This window comes from Staurois parvus, unplaced genomic scaffold (assembly GCF_062004578.1).
Source record: "Staurois parvus isolate SC_StPar_1 unplaced genomic scaffold, SC_StPar_1.0 ptg000670l, whole genome shotgun sequence".
In the NCBI taxonomy this organism is placed as follows: Eukaryota; Metazoa; Chordata; class Amphibia; order Anura; family Ranidae; genus Staurois; species Staurois parvus.
Genome location: NW_028318466.1, coordinates 2,343,280 through 2,367,454, shown reverse-complemented (window position 1 = coordinate 2,367,454; position 24,175 = coordinate 2,343,280). Strand labels below are relative to the sequence as shown.

Here is a 24,175-nt window from a genome sequence, read left to right as displayed (position 1 = left end):
TGGTTTCACCACAGTATATTTTGCCAGTAGTGCTGTGGAACATCCAGGTGCTCTTTTGCAAACTTCAAACGTGCTGCAATATTCTTTTTGGACAGCAATGGCTTCCTCCGTGGTGTCCTCCCATGTCCTCCATTCTTGTTTAATGTTTTCCTTATTGTAGATGTGTCAACAAAAATGTTAGCATGTGCCAGAGATTTCTGTAGGTCTTTAGCTGACACTCTGGGATTCTTCTTTACCTCATGTAGCATTCTGCGCTGTGCTCTTGCAGTTATTTTTACAGGACGACCACACCTAGGAAGAGTAGCAACAGTGCTAAACTTTCTCCAATTGTAGACAGTCTGTCTTACCGTGGACACATGAACATCAAGGCTTTTGGAGATACTTTTGTAACCCTTTCCAGCTTCATGCAAATCAACAATTCTTGATCGTAGGTCTTCTGAGAGCTCTTTTCTGCGAGGCATGGTTCACATCAAACAGTGCTTCTTGAAACGAGTAAACCCAAAACAGGTGTGTGTTTTTTAAGGGCAGGACAGCTGTCAGCAACACATCCAATATCATCACACTGATTGGAGTCAAGGTTGGCTCACTCCTGGCTCCAATTAGCTCTGGGAGAAGTCATTAAGCTAGGGCCTCACATACTTTTTCCTCCCTGCACTGTGAATGTTTACATGTTATGTGCAATTAAACCATGGCAACATCTAATGTTTGTATAGTATTATGTTCAGCAAACTGTGTTCTTCTATTGTTGTGACTTAGATGATGTTCAGAGCACATTTTATGCCCAATTCATGAAAAACTCCATGTAATCCCAAGGGGTTCACATACTTTTTCTTGCAACTGTATATTGTAAAGCGCTGCGCAAAGTGTTGGCGCTATATAAATCCTGTATAATAATAATAATAATATATATATGTATGTATGTATGCCCTGAGTAAGTGTGGAATGAGATGACAAACCCTTTCAAAAAATCATAAGGAGTCTAAAGGGTAAGTTAAGAAAGGGATGGTGCCACATCCACCAATTTGTTTGATAGCATGATCCCAGCTGATTATGCCCTGAACAGGTTGCTACTCAAAGACATTGACACTGTATGTGAAACTTAATAAGTCTGAAAACAATATTTTGGTTCGCCGTAGGCAATGGATCCATTTTTCATTGTTATAGTATCAAGAAATAAGCACATTTACAGCTGTGGTAATAAAAAATTAGTAAAACAGAATAGATTTCTTCTTTTGCTGATATAGATTTTAACAGGGTCAAGTAAGTAATTATTATTGATAAAAGCATTATTTTATTTATTTTTTTTTGTTTAATATCATCTGTTATTTTGTGTGTTAGTGGTAATGACAATAATTATGTCCATCAATATAATAACCATTGAATGGGATATCCCTTTAGTGCTTACTACACTGAAGTTGAAGTTGAACCCACAGAACAAACGGGAGAGTTTGCAGAAAGAAAAGTGGAAGAGTTCTATTATGAGGAAGAAACAGAGAGTGATACTGTTTCAGAAACTACAGAGACAGTGAGTCTATCGACTGAAACAGGGGTCCAAACCACTGGTATGTATTAGCATGTATATGCACAATATGTCCCAGTAATAAGGTTCTGGAGAATTTCATCTTCATCTAACTTATCCCAAGTGAATATTTCAAATGACATTTGCTAAACAGCTTTTGGGAAAGTTTTGCAGCTTATTTAAACCAATTAGGCATGTGCTTTAACCCTCCATAATACACTAGCAAGTGGATTGTAATGCACTGTAATGCAACTGTTTCATTTCGGTTTGGCTAAAAATTTTCAGTACTCCAGGCCAATACTTTTGACATTGTATATATTTCTTTATAAACTGTCAATAGGACTATCATAAATGAAATAAAAGAAAACATATTCGTAACTGATCTGAGGAACTTGTAGTGTTTAGTGGAAACAACTGTAATATGTAACTTACTTAGTAATGTATTAAAGCCTATCTCCAGCCATTTTATGGACAACATAGGGAAGAGTCAAAATGTAAAGTATTTCCATGACCCAGTTCAATATTTGATAGAAGAGTGCCAGTGTCTAACCTTTCTTTACTCTACCAAAAAAATCTTCTCTGCTTGCCTATTGTCCATTTGAAAGTGATGATAAAACCCAGCCAGGGCTGCTGTTAGAAACCATGGGGCCTCTCACAGCCAACTTGACAGCCCCCTCCCTCCCCCAAAAAAACCAACACAGTTTACTATGTTTCAGTTATGAATGAACACAGTGAGGATGAATTAGAGCAGAGATTGCAAGCCAGGCCTTTTCGTCCGACATCTGTGCCTGACCTCACAAATGTGCTTCGGGAAGAATGGTCAATCACTCCCATAGACACACTCCTAAACCTTGTGGACAGCCTTCCCAGAAGAGCTGAAACTGTTATAGCTGCAAAGGGTGGGCCAACTCAATATTGAATTCTATGAACTAAGACTGAGATGCCATTAAAGTTCATGTGTGTGTAAAGATAGGCGTCCCAATACTTTTGGAAATATACTGTATATATGCACTAAATGGGTATAGACACCCTAATTTGAATAACAATGGCTTTGATGGGAAGAGGTTCCTTTAACTAGAAATAGCAACTTGAGTCCTGAGATATTTAACCGCCTCCTGCCCGTCATATAGTACAATGACGGACGCAAGGTGGTTCTCTCGTTCTGGGAGGATTTCATATGAAATACATGACGCATGGCACTGGCGTGATGGCCATGCCTTTCTGATGAAGTGCTATCGTACATAACGCGTTAAAGGGGCCTGCACATTGAGCCCAAGCATCCAAAGTCTGTGACACATGATACCACCCTAAGGATGATGCACGCCCTCATGTAGGCTGCCCAGTACCCTGCCCATTTCTTAGAGGGAGACAATGGTTTGGCTGCTCTACACCTAGAGGAAGGAGAGTCCGCTAAGACGGTTCAGCTCATCCATCCCATCCCATGAGGGGGACCTCTGGTTTATGTATTACAGGCGTATTGAAAATACACATCTGGTGAGTGCGCATTTTCACTATTTGTCACCAGACCACAGGATCGGAAAGTCACTAGGAACTCCTGAATAGTTCACTCATCACGAGCTGTCACTATTTATTTATTTATTATTTTAATATTTTATTGTGTTACTTCTTTTATCCATATGATTTGGAGAGCACACTGAAAATAACATATTTTATTTGAGTATATATATATATATTTTAGCGCTGCACTTTCTATATACCGGTATATATTTATGAGGTTTATTTTTTGGTTGCCTTGCGTGCTATAGCTGCTATCATCTGAAGCGCTCACAGATTTCATTTATCTCAAAATGTGACAAGCTGAAAGCTGGAAATTGTCCTGGGCAGGAAGGGGGTATAAGTGCCCTGTAGGCTAGTGGTTAAAGTTCCTTATGTGATAGTAGCTGTTGTCTTTTGCTAGCAATGGTGGGGTCCATTTACAGTAGTGAGTAATAGTAATTCAATGAAGATGCCACGGGCTGTGGTAATTGCTGAAAGATCTCTTGGTACTGAGGTGAAAAGGTGTCTGCATGCAGTGTGTCTAGAGTATTATCAGAAAGAGGTCTGCCCATTCACCAATCTCATGGATGGCACCGCCTCCTAGGAACAGGATTCTTGCACAGGCTTTTTGGCTTTTTGCAGAGAAGTGCAGAGTTACCGACTGATAGCCTGTCTGTGCAGCAAGCAGAGATGACTGGCCTGATGTAGAGATGCTGATTGATCCCAGAGTGGAGATCGGCATCACCACTGTGCTGAACTGACATGCAGAGTAGAGATGAGCGAATTATTCAAAAATTCGATTCGACTGATTCGGCGAATTCGTGGAAAAATTTTGATTCGAGTCGAATATATTCGCTGCGAATTTAACTTATAAAAGGGTGTTTCTAGGCTTCAGAGAGCCTTTATATTAGTGCAGAACACTGTACCTTTAATTTAAATGCCCTTGGAGTCTGCTGGGGAAGAGAAATAATACTGACAGTCAGTATGACATGCAGATGAGTGCCGTCGATCTTAGAATCACCGCACACTTCACTCATTTGGGCAGTCACGGGGCCAAAACCAGAGTGTGGAGCCACAGTGTGGCGGTGGAGGCAGCAGCAATGGGAGGCCATACAGCACCCTATCACAAAAATGGAAACCACCAGCAGTGTGAGGAGACCTGAAAGTGGCACATGGCAGAGTGTGGCGATGGAGACAGCAGCAATGGGAGGCCGTACAGGGACCCATGAGAGACTCTGGACCTGGCAGCAGCATGAGGAGGCGGTACAGGGGCCCATGACAGATTACGGGCCTGGCAGCAGCATGAGGAGTTGGTACGGGGGCCCATGGCAGATTACGGGCCTGGCAGCAGCAATGGGAGGCCGTACAGGGACCCATGACACACTCTGGACCTGGCAGCAGCATGAGGAGGCGTTACAGGGGCGCATGACAGATTACGAGCCTGGCAGCAGCAACTTGGACAGGAGGACATTCAGCTTCTGCACCGTCGGGTGCGTGCTCGCAAACTGTTGTCTCTTGGAAACGGATTCCAAGAAAGACTGCTGACGGAATCCGTGAAGAGGAGTAGCAGGAGAAGGAGCATCTGAACGAGCGGAATATGCCAACAAGCGACAACAGGGGCCCATGACAGATTACGGGCCTGGCAGCAGCATGAGGAGTCGGTACGGGGGCCCATGGCAGATTACGAGCCTGGCAGCAGCAATGGGAGGCCCGTAATCTGCCAGCACCCTATGACAAAAAATGGAACACACCAGCAGTGTGTGAGGAGACCTGAAAGTGGCAAATGGCAGAGTGTGGCGATGGAGACAGCAGCAATGGGAGGCCGTACAGGGACCCATGAGAGACTCTGGACCTGGCAGCAGCATGAGGAGGCAGTACAGGGGCCCATGGCAGATAAGGGGCCTGGCAGCAGCTATGGGAGACCCGTAATCTGCCAGCACCCTATGACAAAAAATGGAACACACCATCAGTGTGAGGAGACCTGAAAGTGGCACATGGCAGAGTGTGGCGATGGAGACAGCAGCAATGGGAGGCCGTACAGGGACCCATGAGAGACTGTGGACCTGGCAGCAGCATGAGGAGGCGGTACTGGGGCCCATGGCAGATTACGGGCCTGGCAGCAGCTATGGAAGGCCCGTAATATGCCAGCACCCTATGACAAAAAATGGAACACACCAGCAGTGTGTGAGGAGACCTGAAAGTGGCACATGGCAGAGTGTGGCGATGGAGACAGCAGCAATGGGAGGCCGTACAGGGACCCATGAGACACTGTGGACCTGGCAGCAGCATGAGGAGGCGGTACAGGGGCCCATGGCAGATTAGGGGCCTGGCAGCAGGTATGGGAGGCCCGTAATCTGCCAGCACCCTATGACAAAAAATGGAACACACCAGCAGTGTGAGGAGACCTGAAAGTGGCACATGGCAGAGTGTGGCGATGGAGACAGCAGCAATGGGAGGCCGTACAGGGACCCATGAGAGACTCTGGACCTGGCAGCAGCATGAGGAGGCGGTACTGGGGCCCATGGCAGATTACGGGCCTGGCAGCAGCAATGGGAGGCCCGTAATCTGCCAGCACCCTATGACAAAAAATTCTACACACCAGCAGTGTGTGAGGAGACCTGAAAGTGGCACATGGCAGAGTGTGGCGATGGAGACAGCAGCAATGGGAGGCGGTTCAGGGACCCATGAGACACTGTGGACCTGGCAGCAGCATGAGGAGGCGGTACAGGGGCCCATGGCAGATTAAGGCCTGGCAGCAGCAATGGGAGGCCCGTAATCTGCCAGCACCCTATGACAAAATGGAACCCTGGGCTGGGGCAGGCAGAACCGCCGTATCTTTATCACGGTTTTCCCAGGCCACCGAATGGCGATGCTGCATATGCTGACGCAACGCTGTAGTCCCAACATGGGCCCCCTGGCCACGCTTGACTTTCTGGCCACATAGTCGACATACGGCTACGTTTACTTCCTCGGGCGGCTTGACGAAAAATTGCCACACCGCCGAGTAGGAAACTTTGCCCCCGCTACTCCTCACTGGCTGACTGCTACTTCCTCCGTGCACACCGGCACCACTACTGGCAGTGGTGGTAGGCTGCAGTGGAGCTGGTGCTCTACTCCGTGGCCGTTTGCCTCCACTGACACTGCTGCGACCCTGCTGCCTCCTGGCAGCAGCAATGGGAGGCCGTACAGGGACCCATGACACACTCTGGACCTGGCAGCAGCATGAAGAGGCGGTACAGGGGCCCATGGCAGATTACGGGCCTGGCAGCAGCAATGGGATGCCCGTAATCTGCCAGCACCCTATGACAAAAAATGGAACACACCAGCAGTGTGAGGAGACATGAAAGTGGCACATGGCAGAGTGTGGCGATGGAGACAGCAGCAATGGGAGGCCGTACAGGGACCCATGAGACACTGTGGACCTGGCAGCAGCATGAGGAGGCGGTACAGGGGCCCATGGCAGATTAGGGGCCTGGCAGCAGCAATGGGAGGCCCGTAATCTGCCAGCACCCTATGACAAAAAATGGAACACACCAGCAGTGTGAGGAGACCTGAAAGTGGCACATGGCATGAGACACTGTGGACCTGGCAGCAGCATGAGGAGGCGTACAGGGGCCCATGGCAGATTAGGGGCCTGGCAGCAGCTATGGGAGGCCCGTAATCTGCCAGCACCCTATGACAAAAAATGTAACACACCAGCAGTGTGAGGAGACCTGAAAGTGGCACATGGCAGAGTGTGGCGATGGAGACAGCAGCAATGGGAGGCCGTACAGGGACCCATGAGACACTGTGGACCTGGCAGCAGCATGAGGAGGCGGTACAGGGGCCCATGGCAGATTAGGGGCCTGGCAGCAGCAATGGGAGGCCCGTAATCTGCCAGCACCCTATGACAAAAAATGGAACACATCAGCAGTGTGTGAGGAGACCTGAAAGTGGCACATGGCAGAGTGTGGCGATGGAGACAGCAGCAATGGGAGGCCGTACAGGGACCCATGAGAGACTCTGGACCTGGCAGCAGCATGAGGAGGCGGTACAGGGGCCCATGGCAGATTAGGGGCCTGGCAGCAGCAATGGGAGGCCCGTAATCTGCCAGCACCCTATGACAAAAAATGGAACACACCAGCAGTGTGTGAGGAGACCTGAAAGTGGCACATGGCAGAGTGTGGCGATGGAGACAGCAGCAATGGGAGGCCGTACAGGGACCCATGAGAGACTCTGGACCTGGCAGCAGCATGAGGAGGTGGTATAGGGGCCCATGGCAGATTAGGGGCCTGGCAGCAGCTATGGGAGGCCCGTAATCTGCCAGCACCCTATGACAAAAAATGGAACACACCAGCAGTGTGAGGAGACCTGAAAGTGGCACATGGCATGAGACACTGTGGACCTGGCAGCAGCATGAGGAGGCGGTACAGGGGCCCATGGCAGATTAGGGGCCTGGCAGCAGCTATGGGAGGCCCGTAATCTGCCAGCACCCTATGACAAAAAATTGAACACACCAGCAGTGTGAGGAGACCTGAAAGTGGCACATGGCAGGGGCATGATTTATGGCGGATTTAGTCAGTTGTGTCAGGAACTGGTGGTTTGAAATCCAGACTAATCCACGCCTGATTCATTTTCACAAACGTGAGTCTCTCAACACTTTGGGTGGACAGTCGTGTCCTCCGCGGAGTTACAATACCTCCTGCCGCACTAAACACGCGCTCCGATGCCACGCTACTGGCCGGGCATGACAGCCTTTCAAGGGCAAATTCAGCTAGTTGGGGCCAAAGGTCAAGTTTCGTTGCCCAGTAGTCAAGGGGATTGTCTACCTCGGTTGGCAGGGTGCTGTCCAAGTAGGCCCAAGCCTGTTGTTTGAGGTCCTGCTCCAGGTCCACCTGATGCTGCTGCTGCTGCGGCTGGTTACTAGTTTCCTCACTGCGCTGGTGAAGAAAGCTACTCATCATCGACTGCAGACTGAGGCAGCCGCTGCTAGTGGAGCTGCCACTGCTCCTACCACCCCACCCCTCCTTTGCTGCCATGGCAGCGGAACGCGAGCGCACAGGGCCCACAGTGTCTGAGGATGGACGTTGGCGCACAAAGGCAGAGACCAACTGACTACATAGGTGGTTTTTATAGTACGTTATTTTGGCCTCCCTCTCAGCAGGTGTGAAAAAGGCCACCATTTTTGAACGGTACGAGGGTCCAACAAGGTGGACAGCCAAAAGTCATCCCTCTGTCTGATGGTTATTATTCGGCTGTCGCTACGCAAGCAACCGAGCATGCTATGGGCCATTTGTGCCAAGGAATGCGAGGGACTCCCTGCCTCCATCTCCACAGCATACTGCCACGGTGCGTCTGGGTCCTCTGTCTCCTCCTCCTCCTCCTCTACCAGATGCTCCTGCTCCTCCACTCCTGTCCGCTGAGTGGAAAAACCACCCATTTCACTCAATAATTCCTGAGCACAAATGTCCTCCTCTACCTCCTCCTCTTCTTCCTGTCCTGCCCCCACAGGGGTCATGTGGCGTTGAGATCTGTGCGCCACGTCTACCGCACCCTGACCAGCCATTGTTAACAGCATTTGTTCCAGGACGTGCAACAGAGGAATGACGTCGTTCATCCCATAGTCCTGCCGACTCACGAATAGCGTGGCCTCCTCAAAGGGCCTGAGCAAGCGGCAGGTGTCACGCATGAGCTGCCAATGGCTGACATCGAAGTTACACAGGGGAGTACCTTTATCCGCTTGTAACATCATGAAATCGGTGATGGCCTTTCGCTGTTCGTAAAGGCGGTCTACCATGTGTAGGGTTGAATTCCACCTTGTTGCAACGTCGCAGATCAGGCGATGCTGTGGAATTCCGTTCTGCCGCTGCAGCTCAAGGAGGGTGTGCTTTGCGGTGTAGGAATGGCTGAAATGCATGCAAGGTTTACGTGACATTTTAAGGATGTCTTGCAGTGGGATGGTGGATTCTAGGAACCGCTTGACAACCAGATTGAACACGTGAGCCATGCATGGCGCATGGCACAACCTTCCTTGACGCAGAGCAGACACCATGTTCTTTCCGTTGTCGGTCAACATGGTTCCGATTTTCAGTTTGCGCGGAGACAGCCATCTGTCGATTTCTCTGTTCATTACACTGAGAAGTTCCTCCCCTGTGTGACTACGTTCGGCTGGACCTGGCAGCAGCATGAGGAGGCGGTACAGGGGCCCATGGCAGATTAGGGGCCTGGCAGCAGCTATGGGAGGCCCGTAATCTGCCAGCTCCCTATGACAAAAAATGGAACACACCAGCAGTGTGAGGAGACCTGAAAGTGGCACATGGCAGAGTGTGGCGATGGAGACAGCAGCAATGGGAGGCCGTACAGGGACCCATGAGACACTCTGGACCTGGCAGCAGCATGAGGAGGCGGTATAGGGGCCCATGGCAGATTAGGGGCCTGGCAGCAGCTATGGGAGGCCCGTAATCTGCCAGCACCCTATGTCAAAAAATTGAACACACCAGCAGTGTGTGAGGAGACCTGAAAGTGGCACATGGCAGAGTGTGGCGATGGAGACAGCAGCAATGGGAGGCCATACAGGGACCCATGAGACACTCTGGACCTGGCAGCAGCATGAGGAGGCGGTATATAGGGGCCCATGGCAGATTAGGGGCCTGGCAGCAGCTATGGGAGGCCCGTAATCTGCCAGCACCCTATGTCAAAAAATTGAACACACCAGCAGTGTGTGAGGAGACCTGAAAGTGGCACATGGCAGAGTGTGGCGATGGAGACAGCAGCAATGGGAGGCCGTACAGGGACCCATAAGACACTCTGGACCTGGCAGCAGCATGAGGAGGCGCTATAGGGGCCCATGGCAGATTAGGGGCCTGGCAGCAGCTATGGGAGGCCCGTAATCTGCCAGCACCCTATGTCAAAAAATGGAACACACCAGCAGTGTGTGAGGAGACCTGAAAGTGGCACATGGCAGAGTGTGGCGATGGAGACAGCAGCAATGGGAGGCTGTACAGGGACCCATGAGAGACTCTGGACCTGGCAGCAGCATGAGGAGGCGGTATAGGGGCACATGGCAGATTAGGGGCCTGGCAGCAGCTATGGGAGGCCCGTAATCTGCCAGCACCCTATGTCAAAAAAATTTAACACACCAGCAGTGTGTGAGGAGACCTGAAAGTGGCACATGGCAGAGTGTGGCGATGGAGACAGCAGCAATGGGAGGCCGTACAGGGATCCATGAGACACTCTGGACCTGGCAGCAGCATGAGGAGGCGCTATAGGGGCCCATGGCAGATTAGGGGCCTGGCAGCAGCTATGGGAGGCCCGTAATCTGCCAGCACCCTATGTCAAAAAATGGAACACACCAGCAGTGTGTGAGGAGACCTGAAAGTGGCACATGGAAGAGTGTGGCGATGGAGACAGCAGCAATGGGAGGCCGTACAGGGACCCATGAGAGACTCTGGACCTGGCAGCAGCATGAGGAGGCGGTATAGGGGCCCATGGCAGATTAGGGGCCTGGCAGCAGCTATGGGAGGCCCGTAATCTGCCAGCACCCTATGACAAAAAATGGAACACACCAGCAGTGTGAGGAGACCTGAAAGTGGCACATGGCATGAGACACTGTGGACCTGGCAGCAGCATGAGGAGGCGGTACAGGGGCCCATGGCAGATTAGGGGCCTGGCAGCAGCTATGGGAGGCCCGTAATCTGCCAGCACCCTATGACAAAAAATGTAACACACCAGCAGTGTGAGGAGACCTGAAAGTGGCACATGGCAGAGTGTGGCGATGGAGACAGCAGCAATGGGAGGCCGTACAGGGACCCATGAGACACTGTGGACCTGGCAGCAGCATGAGGAGGCGGTACAGGGGCCCATGGCAGATTAGGGGCCTGGCAGCAGCAATGGGAGGCCCGTAATCTGCCAGCACCCTATGACAAAAAATGGAACACACCAGCAGTGTGTGAGGAGACCTGAAAGTGGCACATGGCAGAGTGTGGCGATGGAGACAGCAGCAATGGGAGGCCGTACAGGGACCCATGAGAGACTCTGGACCTGGCAGCAGCATGAGGAGGCGGTATAGGGGCCCATGGCAGATTAGGGGCCTGGCAGCAGCTATGGGAGGCCCGTAATCTGCCAGCACCCTATGTCAAAAAATTGAACACACCAGCAGTGTGTGAGGAGACCTGAAAGTGGCACATGGCATGAGACACTGTGGACCTGGCAGCAGCATGAGGAGGCGTACAGGGGCCCATGGCAGATTAGGGGCCTGGCAGCAGCTATGGGAGGCCCGTAATCTGCCAGCACCCTATGACAAAAAATGGAACACACCAGCAGTGTGAGGAGACCTGAAAGTGGCACATGGCATGAGACACTGTGGACCTGGCAGCAGCATGAGGAGGCGGTACAGGGGCCCATGGCAGATTAGGGGCCTGGCAGCAGCTATGGGAGGCCCGTAATCTGCCAGCACCCTATGACAAAAAATGGAACACACCAGCAGTGTGTGAGGAGACCTGAAAGTGGCACATGGCAGAGTGTGGCGATGGAGACAACCCACCGACTGTTTTGCTCGCTGCCAAGCTGCCACCCTCTTCTCCTGATGATGCGGAAGCAATAGCCTGATGACGACGAGGCTGCCAAGTGCGATTAGCCTCATCATCATCAATTAGGGTCTCCACCTCACTACTAGCCCCCTCGGCTGCGTGTGGGTCAGGAGACAGACCTGTCTCTAGACCGGCTACCGAGCCACTCTCCTCGCCACTACTTCTTCGCCTGGCTGCTGAAGAGGCGGATGTCTCCCCCCGTTCCTGACCGCTCTCTGTTAGCTCTTCCTCACTGTTCTGGATGACACCGGGAGCACTGGCCTCTGGCTGCGAATAGTTCTGCCTCGACCCCTTCCTCTGCTGCCACGTCTGCACGCTCCTAAAACATTGCCTCCTCTGCCACTCCTCTGCATGTTGTCTGACATACTCTTTAATTCAACGATTCTGTGTCCCTGAGTAACAATTCTGTGTCTGTCCCTGAGTAACAATTCTGTGTCCCTGAGTAACGTTTCTGTGGCCCTAAGTAACAGTTCTGTGGCCCTCAGTAACAATTCTGTGTCCCTCAGTAACAATTCTGTGTCCCTCAGTAACAATTCTGTGTCCCTCAGTAACAATTCTGTGTCTGTCCCTGAGTAACAATTCTGTGTCCCCGAGTAACAATTCTGTGTCCCTCAGTAACAATTCTGTGTCCCTCAGTAACAATTCTGTGTCCCTCAGTAACAATTCTGTGTCCCTGAGTAACAATTCTGTGTCTGTCCCTGAGTAAGAATTCTGTGTCTGTCCCTGAGTAACAATTCTGTGTCCCTAAGTAACGTTTCTGTGTCCCTAAGTAACGTTTCTGTGGCCCTAAGTAACGTTTCTGTGGCCCCCAGTAACAATTCTGTTTCCCTCAGTAACAATTCTGTGTCTGTCCCTGAGTAACAATTCTGTGTCCCTGAGTAACGTTTCTGTGGCCCTAAGTAACAGTTCTGTGGCCCTCAGTAACAATTCTGTGTCCCTCAGTAACAATTCTGTGTCCCTCAGTAACAATTCTGTGTCTGTCCCTGAGTAACAATTCTGTGTCCCCGAGTAACAATTCTGTGTCCCTCAGTAACAGTTCTGTGTCCCTCAGTAACAATTCTGTGTCCCTCAGTAACAATTCTGTGTCCCTGAGTAACAATTCTAAGTCTGTCCCTGAGTAAGAATTCTGTGTCCCTGAGTAACGTTTCTGTGGCCCTAAGTAACAGTTCTGTGGCCCTCAGTAACAATTCTGTGTCCCTCAGTAACAATTCTGTGTCTGTCCCTCAGTAACAATTCTGTGTCTGTCCCTGAGTAACAATTCTGTGTCCCTGAGTAACGTTTCTGTGGCCCTAAGTAACAGTTCTGTGGCCCTCAGTAACAATTCTGTGTCCCTCAGTAACAATTCTGTGTCTGTCCCTGAGTAACAATTCTGTGTCTGTCCCTGAGTAACAATTCTGTGTCCCTCAGTAACAATTCTGTGTCCCTCAGTAACAATTCTGTGTCCCTGAGTAACAATTCTGTGTCCCTCAGTAACAATTCTGTGTCCCTCAGTAACAATTCTGTGTCTGTCCCTGAGTAAGAATTCTGTGTCTGTCCCTGAGTAACAATTCTGTGTCCCTAAGTAACGTTTCTGTGGCCCTAAGTAACGTTTCTGTGGCCCTAAGTAACGATTCTGTGGCCCTAAGTAACGTTTCTGTGGCCCTAAGTAACGTTTCTGTGGCCCTAAGTAACGGTTCTGTGTCCCTCAGTAACAATTCTGTATCCCTCAGTAACAATTCTGTGTCTGTCCTTAAGTAACAATTCTGTGGCCCTAAGTATTGTTTCTGTGGCCCTAAGTAACGTTTCTGTGGCCCTAAGTAACGTTTCTGTGGCCCTAAGTAACGATTCTGTGGCCCTCAGTAACAAATCTGTGTCCCTCAGTAACAATTCTGTGTCTGTCCCTAAGTAACGTTTCTGTGGCCCTAAGTAACGTTTCTGTGGCCCTAAGTAACGTTTCTGTGGCCCTCAGTAACAATTCTGTATCCCTCAGTAACAATTCTGTCTGTCCCTGAGTAACAATTCTGTGTCCCTAAGTAACGTTTCTGTGGCCCTAACTAACGATTCTGTGGCCCTAAGTAACGTTTCTGTGGCCCTAAGTAACGTTTCTGTGGCCCTAAGTAACGATTCTGTGGCCCTAACTAACGTTTCTGTGTCCCTAAGTAACGTTTCTCTGTCCCTAACTCTCTCCCTGAATACAGCCAGGTCTGCCTCTGTTGAATGACTGGAGGCAAATGGAGAATTCTTAAATGGCCGCCATTTATAGCTCGACCATTACACTGTGCTGGCTGGCTGGCTGCTGATTGGCTAATGCGATCACATGTCATGAATGAATGCATTATGGGTCAGCGCGCCTTGTCTGCGCGCCTTCCCAGACATCCCCGCTCCGTCGCCGCACATGTCGCCGCCATTTTAGGAAAAATTTTGATTCGCGCATCCGAAGTCTGCTTATTTTCGGATTCGACGCAAATTTTTCTAATATTCGAAATGAATTCCACTTCGCCTACTTCGATTCGCTCATCTCTAATGCAGAGTCCCACATTAGTAACCAGCAATCTGTCTCTGGAGGAGAACGCCAGTCCCCCGTGTTCAGCTCTGAATATTGCCCCCAAGAGAGCAAGCCAGTTCCTTGATGTAGAATATATCTGCTCTCCCAGCAACTTTCTAGTTCCCCAGCTCTCTGGTAGTTGTAGTTCAATCAGCACTCCGAAATACAGTAAGTGTTGGCTATAGGACTACAGCTCCCAGGATCCCCTACTGTCAGAGGAACTGGATCCACTCTAAGAGGAAGTGCTGTAGCAGTCTCAGTACTGGGCACTAGGGGGAAAAAGTATTAACTATAGTCTCATCTGTAAATGTTCCTGAATGGCATAATAATATAGCTAGCACCTGGCTACACTTAATAAAATTGAAAATTAATTTTAAATGTTAATGAAATTGGTGAGAGCTACTCTGAAATTATGCCTCATAGTTTAGTCAGGTTATTACAAGCATTGCAAGCAAGATACTCGCTGCATCTTTTTTATTTGCCAAACTCTGTGAAGCTTTTTGCAGTGCATGTCACACAGACCCAAGGTAGGGTAGGGTATCCTACCAAAAATAACTGGATAATCTGCTTCCTATGTTTGTTCATAAGCATACAGTACATTATATTAGTATATTAGTAAAGTATATTAAGAACTTTTAGATGCATGGTATTTAAAGTCTATATAAAGGCAGAACTTTTATTTCTAAATTTAGAAGAGAGTCTCTGTTAAAGTTGTATTGCTGTTTGCATCCCATTGTGGAGATTTGACCCTCTATTTCCCCTGGTGACCATGGTCAAGACAGAAGACAAGGGGAAATACTATTTTTTTTTCTTCTCTCTTTCTGATCTGTTTTAAGGATGGAAAGCAAAGTAATATCTTCCCTATGGGACACCCCCTGATGGGGGTTTCTTTCCTTCCCTACTCAATTCAGGACTAACAAAGGTCCTGGCTATACATACAAGTCTAAGAGCATGACAGAAAATAGCTGAGCAATAGTTATGCAGTCAATTGATTTTTCATATACTTTATTCTTTGAATTCTTATGAATTAAATTAATTGCATTTACCAAATATTTTATTATTATTGTTATATAGTGTATAAGGCTGGGTTTGCACTGATAATTCTCACTTCCTGTATAACTTTTTTGTTTTCTATTTACATCACATCCAATACCTAACTAAACTTCTTAGCATGCTCTTCCCTTAATTGCACTTGCATAACAGATATCTGACTGACACATGCTCCTTCTATTTCTACAGTAGTCTCTTGGATTGTTTCAAGCACTGTTATTGGCAGAAATGAGAGCCAATGAGTTTCGTTTCTCCAAAATGTTGGCATGAATTGAAAGACTTCTGCAGAAATTTGCTATTATTGCAAAATGCTTTGGGATCAATGGGAAAGATCAAATTAAGGGTGTTTTGGTGGATTTTAATGGTGCAATGAGGTTTAAATAGCTACTAAGGGCTATAGAAGCTTGTTTTATCTTGGACCTTTAGTACAAGTTGTCCCTTAACCCCTTAGCTGCCAGGCCCTGCTCTTCACATTTTCTTTTTTTTTCTAGGATTTTTTCTTTCTGATTTCACCTGGTGTTCTGGCCAGGTGGACTAGCAGCTTTAAATACACTAACAAACTTAAGCAAAACTCCAGCTAGTGCTTTATACGCAGTTACAGCAAAAAATTTTTTAAAGGTTTTACATAACTGAATAAAAGCTGATCACTGTGGGTACCCTGAAGTAAATGGTTTGTCTCATTTCTCTAACTCCTATACCTGCAGGGTAGCTTGTTCTGTTGAAAAACAACAGATCTACTGGCAGGATCACTAGGTGAAAATAAAAGAGGGAAAACCTAAAGAATAATGCAGCCATCACCTCTAAGAACTTGAAAGCTGCAATATAATAAATGTTTTCTTTTGGGTTTAATATTGCTTTAATTGCTGCCTCTGCTTATCGTTGCCATATTTGGCTCACATGACAGCGGATATATAAAATGGATAGGTTTCATCCTATTATTTAATTTGATTTTAACTACTTCCTGGGAGAGAAAGAGTTTATGAGGTATATACTGTAGGTAGACTGTGTTTTTTTTTTTTTTTTTTTTTTTTTTAGAAAGGGTGCAGTTTGCACTCCAAACACATCAGAAGTTGTCAAATAGTGTATTATGTATTAGACTTGAATGAAGTGTGCTAGCTGTGCTGAAGATGCAGGGGTCCTGACTCAGGAAGGATTGCTGTTGTTGATTATTTTAAAATTTTTATAGATGTGTCCTGGATTTTAGGTTGAATATATTTTTATTTATGTTCTCTTGATGACAGTAAACTCTACATCACAAGAGTAAGAAATCATTCTTGTATATGTAGGTAAATATTTATTAAGAAAACTATTTGAGTACATCTTGAGAAGTAGAGGAGCCCACGTGAAACCCCTCAAGGGGGTATATTTTCACTTAGTATGGGCAAATAACATAAAGGGGGCTCGTTGAGAAACCCAGAAACTGAAAACATTATAAACCAAAACCAACAAAAGAAAGCGAGGGGGGGGGGACGTATAGGGATTGAAGGGTTGGAACTGGGCCTCAGGGGGGTAAGCTATATATGAAGAAACAAGAAGAATGGGCCTCATGTAGGAAAGGCAAGAGGTGAAGTGAAAAAACTTCCATGTGCGTGGTGTCCTACCCACATCGTGTCCTGGATTTTAAATCACTATGTGAGATGAGCTTGTGTTCTTTCTATTCTTTTTTGCACAAGCAGTTCAGGATTCACAGTTACTGACCTCGATGCCCCGAAGTGATAGGGCAATAAGGAGCAAAAGCATACTAATGAGTTCAAACCTATTGTTTTCTCTAATGTACTGTAAGTTTGCTCCGGAAGGAGACTGACAGTACTGTATACTGTTGTATAACCAGACTGGCTCAGAATGCTGCCTCTCTTTCTTTTCTTGCAAATCCTACAGTGCAGGATATAACAGATGGTTGATATTAAAACAGATTCTAGTATTTATGGTAGTCATGTATAAAATACATTAGATACATTTTTTAAATGGCAGGTTACTAGATTAAATGGCAGTTTTATATCTGCCTGAAGCTAAGCTTTATTTTATCCTTGCCAATAAGACTTTCTTCTTTCAAACACCCAGTCAGAGAAAGGGAAATATAAAATAACATTTATTCTGAACCTAGTGGGATGTTTGATATTACAACAGGTTTAATGGGCTATAAAAATGTATTCAGTAAGGCAGCACAATGTGGATCTGAAACCAGTGAAATATCACTTAAAGTGGACTTTGTACCTCTACAAAAAATAAATGTGTGGATTAAGAGTTAGATAGGATACGTACCTTTCCCTTTCCACAGCTTCCTCTTGCAGGGCATGGCAAGGGTGATGCCATCCTGCTATCCATGTCAGATCTCAGAGAATGCTGTGTAGGCTGTTTTACCTACCAAAACATTGGTATTTTTGTCCATCCAGTCCTCAGATATAGGACTCGTTCACACCAGGTGCGTTAGGACTGTGCTGGGCAGAACACAATCCACTGCACTGGACACTACTTTGGACAAACAGAACAGCATGAAATATCACTAGTCATAAGTTCTAACAAAATTAAAGACAGGATCAGCACTGGGCAGAAAACTTGATTTTTCTCTGCCACAGCTAATTGATACTTGCAGATCTTTTTCTTCCCCCAACCTGTGACCGTACAGTGAAATGAATAGTCACAGACTGAGGAGCTCATATCTCTGCCACTTTGCTCTCTCCACCTATCAGCATGTCTCTTGCCGGCACATGATCATCTAAATTCTGCTGTATTAGGAGGTTGGCACCAATCAAATGCAGGAAGTTACTTGGCTTGCGTTTGCAAAAATGTATTTAAAGTATAACTAAAGGCATTTTGTTTTTAACCTCTTCATGCCGACCGTACACAAATATGCAGCCTCTCAGCGGCTGGGCCTTGACGCCAAACAGCCACATATTTGCGAACCATTTATGTCGGCGTCCCACGGAAAGGTCCCGATCTCTCCTTGCAATTGGGACCTTTCCAATCCTGTGACTGCTGTGACAGCCAATCACTGCGGTCACATGACCCTAAACCCCACCCCGCCTCCCGGTGTCAGAAACCCCTTAAAGTGTCGGGAGGCGCTGGCATGAAGGGGTTCATATTAAATAGAGTGGAGAGGGATTAGAACACCTTTCAGGGTTGTTATTGCTGCCTGTGCCCCATTTGCAATCTCTATTTGTCATGTTTATCATTATAACTAAAAGTAAACAAAATTCTAAATTTTGAGTTGTTCCCTGAACAATAATAAAGGAGAAATCTTCCAATGGGGACATTCACTTTGCTGACCCTGGTGACAACCTGGAATTTCCTCACTTTTTGAGGGATTTCATCTCTTTTCCTGTTGTAGCCAAGGGTCTGTGTAAGGATAAGTGGAGTGATTCAGGGGGAAGTAAATATGGGGATTAATAGGCTAAACCCTAGTCTATATGATACATTTAAGGACCAATGTGAAGCAGGAGCATGAATCAAGGGTGTATGAAAAGTTGGAGATGGAGGTTGGAACAAAGCGGCTGAAACAAAGGGGGAGGGAACATTAGGGGTATCAAGGAGAGGATTACCCATCAGTGTTCATTGGGTGAGGGCTGAGTATGCTAACAAAACCTTTTTCAACTAGGGTGCCTTGGGGTTTCTTAAGGGGTGCCTTGGCAAAATGTCTATAAAGTGCCCAAAATTTGTATATAAATACAGTGGGTGGAACAAGCCTACCTTTTAGTTACAAAAAAACAGAGGTTTTCAATGTGCACCATTACGACCTTCTACCCGCCGGTGTCCTAACAACCAACGACATCATCAGTTGATAAGGAGGATGTTGGTTGCCTGCACAGCATCCTTGTTTGACCCTCCCCTGTCCCTCTCCATCAGTGCTGGGGTAACATTAGCTGAGGGATGGAGAAACATTGAGGGAGAAAAGAGGCATTGGAATAGTAGTCAGTACCAGTGTGAAAAAGTGTATTTGCTTTGGAAGAATAAATCACCTCTGACATTGGGTGCCCTACGTGTGTGGATGTTGCTGTGTCATATAAAACTATTTGAATACTTTTTTACATTTCCGAATGGGGTTTCTCGAGACTGTCCATAATTTTAAAGGGTGCATCGAGACTGTCCATTATTTTAGAGGGGGGCCTCAAAACTGTCCATAATTATAAAGGTTGCCTTAAATGAAAAAAGGTTGAGAAACACTGTGCTAACATATAAGGTAAAAGTTGGGAAGGACTGAGGAGGAAAGTAGATCACTTAAGTCACTAGTGAAGCAAAATCACAACTGCTACAAAACATCAACCAAGAAAGCCACACTTCAGACAACTGTGAGTATCAATCATGTAATTGGGCTGCAGGTTCTTCCAACTGCATCAGAGTGTTTAATGCGTCAGCCCATTCTCTTACAGTAGATGGAAATGTTGATTTCCAGTGTCTAGGAATCACAGCATGATCTGTAATGAGGAAGAAGCCCTTGCTTGACTTTAAGTGAACCTGGGATCATGGAGAGAAGTCTTGTTTGCAAAGATTTTAGGAATGTGGTTGGATGTTATTTTTATTTATAAATCAAAATCGGTATCCCAAAAGTGGCATAACAGAACATTCCCACCAAATGTGGGCCATAGTGTCCCAGCGAAGCTAACCAATGCCAGTATGTGTCAGGACTGCTTGCTGGGAAATATTTTGCATAGAAGGCGAGGGTAAGAACACCACCTTGTTAGTATTTTAAAATGTCTTTCCTGTGTGGTACTGCCTATGGAAATTTGTGTGTTAAAAATAAGATTTAGCCATGTCTTCCAGTGAGAAGTAACAGTAAAGGTGTTACTAAACCCACAACAGTAAAATCAGTCTGTATATGCAGTAAAGCATGCTTCTTATACTCACTGTGGAATCTAAGGGATTATTCTTCTGCATTGTGTTAAAAAGCTGTTTGATCCTGACTTTTCTGATCCTCCCCTTTTTCCAGTGTCCCCCTCTTAACTCCTGATAAAACATATCGCATGGAGTCACTCTGTAAATGCTCAGTTCGGTGTGTATTGATAGAGTGTGTTTGTTTTTCTTGGGAGAGTGCATGTGATCAGCACAGGACCAATAAGCACTGACCAGACAGAGGTCTGGGGTCCTGCATCTTCCTAGAGCAGAATGAAAACTCCTCCTATAATCTTTAAAATGTGCTCTGCTGGACACTGATAGAAGTCACACGACTGCTCTTTTTTTTCTTGGAAGAGTGCATGTGATCAGAACAGGGTCAATCAGTCCTGATCAGACAGAGGTCAGGGGATTTCCATCCTCCTAGAGCAGAAAGAAAACTCCTCCTACAAGCCTTAACTAGCGGTGGGCTGGACACTGATAGAAGCCACAAGACTGCTTTAACTGCTGAGGAGAAAAGGTTTTAAACAGTTTATATTTACTAAAATAATTGCATTTCCATGTTCTGTGTACTGTGGGAGACCAGATATATGCGAATGCAGGGTCCAGGGTTTAGTAACACTTTAAGCTCCTTTTCTCATGGAAGAAATAATTTCTCTCCTTTATTTCAATTTCTCTTTTATTTTAGTTCAGCTTTAAAACCAGTTAACTATATCACAGAAATCAAGAAAAAACTGAAAAAAGCAGGAAATTATGTTGTTTTAGGCACAGCCTATTTTAAAGAAAGCTAAAGAAAAGTTATATTATACTAGATGTGACGTATGTAGGCACTAGTAGTAGTGAGGGCATTTCTGTTTAACCCTGCTTCTTTTAGTTGCAGAGAAGTGCCTATTGGATGTGGACCAAGGCACAACATGCAGGGACTTCCAGCGCATGTGGTACTATATAAAAGATGTTGATGCATGCTCCCAGTTCTGGTATGGAGGTTGCGATGGCAACGGGAACAGATTTAGCACTGAGAATGAGTGCCTACAAGCTTGCTCTTCCAAACGTAAGTTTTGTTTGGCCCACAAGAAAGAGATGTCAAATTCAGTTCTGTGGAACCCTAACAAAGAGCATGTTATGTGTTAGTTTTGTGGCTTGTGTGATGAAGTTGGAACTTTCTGCAGGAGAGAAACAAAATGCAATCCTCATATTGTTTCCTAAAGTTATATTATTCCAGTGAAAAAAAAATCCACAGTGAATTTCTTTGGAAAAAAACATCAGCTAGTAAAATATTCAAGCCCTGTAAAAATTGGAATGAAAGTATATTGCATTAACTCCTCATCAGAAGTGGAAGAAGGAAAACGTTAAAAAGCCAGGATAAAGCTAACCGAAGGAAAAAAGTGTATTCTGTAGTTTTCTTTCCATCTGAATATTAAGATCTCCTCACTTAGTTCCATTCTCTTTGTTTAAACTCAAGGTCATTCAGATTTTTTTGTTACTATTGTAGTTTTTTTTTTTTTGTTGAATAGTGAATACAAACCATTCTGGTGGAAAGGTTCAACTGAACCTTTCTGTTCTCAGATGTTTCACAAAAGCATTTAATCTGATATTTTGGTGTGCAATCAGGGCTTCTAAATTTGTGGGTCTGACACTGGGACTGCAGTACTTTTTATTGAATGTCATTTGTGGTGTCTTGACTTTCACCCACAATCAAAGTATATTTTGTGTGGCAATAAACCCATGTACCGTATTTTCTGGCGTATAAGACGACTGGGCGTATAAGACGACCCCTCTTCCAGTGCACACCAGTGGGAAGAATCGTGCCCCATCATTGGTGTCAGTGGGAGGAATAGTGCCCTATCATTGGTATTAGTGGGAGGAATAGTGCCCCATCATTGGTGTCAGTGGGAGGAATAGCACCCCATCATTGGTGTCAGTGGGAGGAATAGCGCCCCATCATTGGTGTCAGTGGGAGGAATAGCGCCCTATCATTGGTGTCAGTGGGAGGAATCGTGCCCCATCATTGGTATCAGTGGCAGGAATAGTGCCCCATTATTAGTATCAGTGGGGGGAATAGCACCCCATCATTGGTGTCAGTGGAATAGTGCCCCATCTTTGGTGTCAGTGGGAGGAATAGTGTCCCATCATTGGTGTCAGTGGGAGGAATAGTGTCCCAACATTGGTGTCAGTGGGAGGAATAGTATCCCATCATTGGTGTCAGTGGGGGGGGGGGGGAGAATAGTGCCCCATCGTTGGTGTCAGTGGGGGGTGGAATAGTGCCCCATCATTGGTGTCAGTGGGGGGTGGAATAGTGCCCCATCATTGGTGTCAGTGGGGGGGGGGAGGAATAGTGCCCCATCATTGGTGTCAGTGGGGGGGAGGAAAAGTGCCCCATCGTTGGTGTCAGTGGGGGGAGGAAAAGTGCCCCATCGTTGGTGTCAGTGGGGGGGGGGGAGGAATAGTATCCCATCATTGGTGTCAGTGGGGGGTGGAATAGTGCTCCATGATTGGTGTCAGTGGGGGGAGGAATAGTGCCCAATCGTTGGTGTCAGTAGGGGGGAGGAAAAGTGCCCCATCGTTGGTGTCAGTGGGAGGAATAATGCCCCATCATTGGTATCAGTGACACCAATGATGGGGCACTATTCCTCCCACTGACACTTGCTGACCCCTGTTCCAGTATGGTGCTGCTGCAGCCAGCATATGTGGTTGCAGCAGCACCTAAGCACGGCACACTTACCTGCATCTCCTTCACTCGATTTTCGCGGGGCCGCTCAGCTCCGCCTCCTCGCCGGTGATTGGCCGCCTGTGTGCCTTTCCTGAGTTACAGTTCTGGCGGCCAATAACCGGTGAGGAGGCAGAGCCGAGCAGCCGCGCGAACATTCAGTGGACGAACTGAATGAAGGAGCAGCCGCTCTTCCTGGACCGGATCGTGGTGGGACCGGAGCCAGGTAAGAGACAGCAGCCCCTGCCCACCCCTATACTTAGTTTCCCTTCTGTTGGAAGGGGGGGGTGGCGGCGGCACCGCGCCGCCCCCCTAAAAAGTGTCAGCATGCCGTAACCAGCGTATCAGACGACCCCCAACTTTTGAGAAGATTTTCAAGGGGTAAAAAGTCGTCTTATACGCCGGAAAATACGGTACCTGGTGTACATGCATTTATGGGCATTTACATACTGACAGCAGACTGCATTTATAATTTGGGGTAGTTGGCATACTATTCAAAAAGGTGTGGCTTATTAAAAAAAACTAAGTGTGGTATGAATAACTGCTGTTCATAGCAATGGAATTCAATTATGTTATACTGAAATCTGATTATCTGCAATTAGCTTTTTTGACTTTGTACATTATCGCTAATTTTTTCACTATTTATACTGTGACACTGTGGTGTTTATTTACTAAAACTGGTGAGTGCAAAAACAGGCTCACTTCTGCATAGAAACCAATCATCTTCTAACCTCAGCTTGTTCAAATAAGCTTTGGCAATAAAACCTGGAAGCTGATTGGTTTCTATGTAGAAGTGAGCCTGATTTTGCACTCTCCAGCTTTAGTAAATAAACCCCCATATGTGTAGTGTTTACTTTGATTAGCAGCGGTTTTTCTGCTGTGGGTTAAACGAAAAAAAAAACAAAAACTGACAGTTCTATGAATCAACACAAGTGATGTGGATGCAGGGATCTTCCCTACCATGCTATTGTATCCTGAAAAGAGGGACTTAGGGACTCTGGGACTCCCCTCTTCCCTGCCAGAATATATAGATCAGCACTGCAAGTGCTGATCAAATGCTGGTTTTCCAGCAGGACCATTTGAGAGAAGCCGATCGCTGGACCAGCTTCTGTACAATAGACAGCAGTACACATGAAGCAACATTTTGCTGGCTCCTACTAAGCCAGACTATTTTTGGCCATGTATACCCTGTCTTGAGATACCTGCAGGGAGCACAGCCTGACTGTTTAGTATTTCAGTTTTGTTTTTTTCCAGACAATGCTGTAGTGCACCATTCTACCCCAGTTTCCTTTAGCTACAATCTGAAATCTTGGAAAATAACTTCTGGTATATCCTTGTTGCTATCAAATTCAAGAAGCTTGGTGTAAAAAAAGGTTCAGTACTAAGATGTTTCTTACCATTCATATTCAGACCTGCTTGGGAAGTTTGATTATTATTTGTTCTCTCCTACTGCTTTCTGTGTTGATCTGTAGGTACTGTGTATA

The 24,175-nt window shown here is 46.6% G+C and overlaps 1 protein-coding gene across 1 annotated transcript in view; it reads left to right on the top strand.

Moving 5' to 3' along the window:
* Positions 1–24,175, top strand: part of LOC149447777 (collagen alpha-4(VI) chain-like) — a 194,016-nt gene that overhangs the window by 156,419 nt on the left and 13,422 nt on the right. The window contains exons 38-39 of the mRNA XM_089652063.1: positions 1,399–1,562; positions 20,859–21,035. Coding sequence (XP_089508189.1) covers positions 1,399–1,562; positions 20,859–21,035 — 341 coding nt within the window. The remainder of the gene's footprint in view (positions 1–1,398; positions 1,563–20,858; positions 21,036–24,175) is intronic.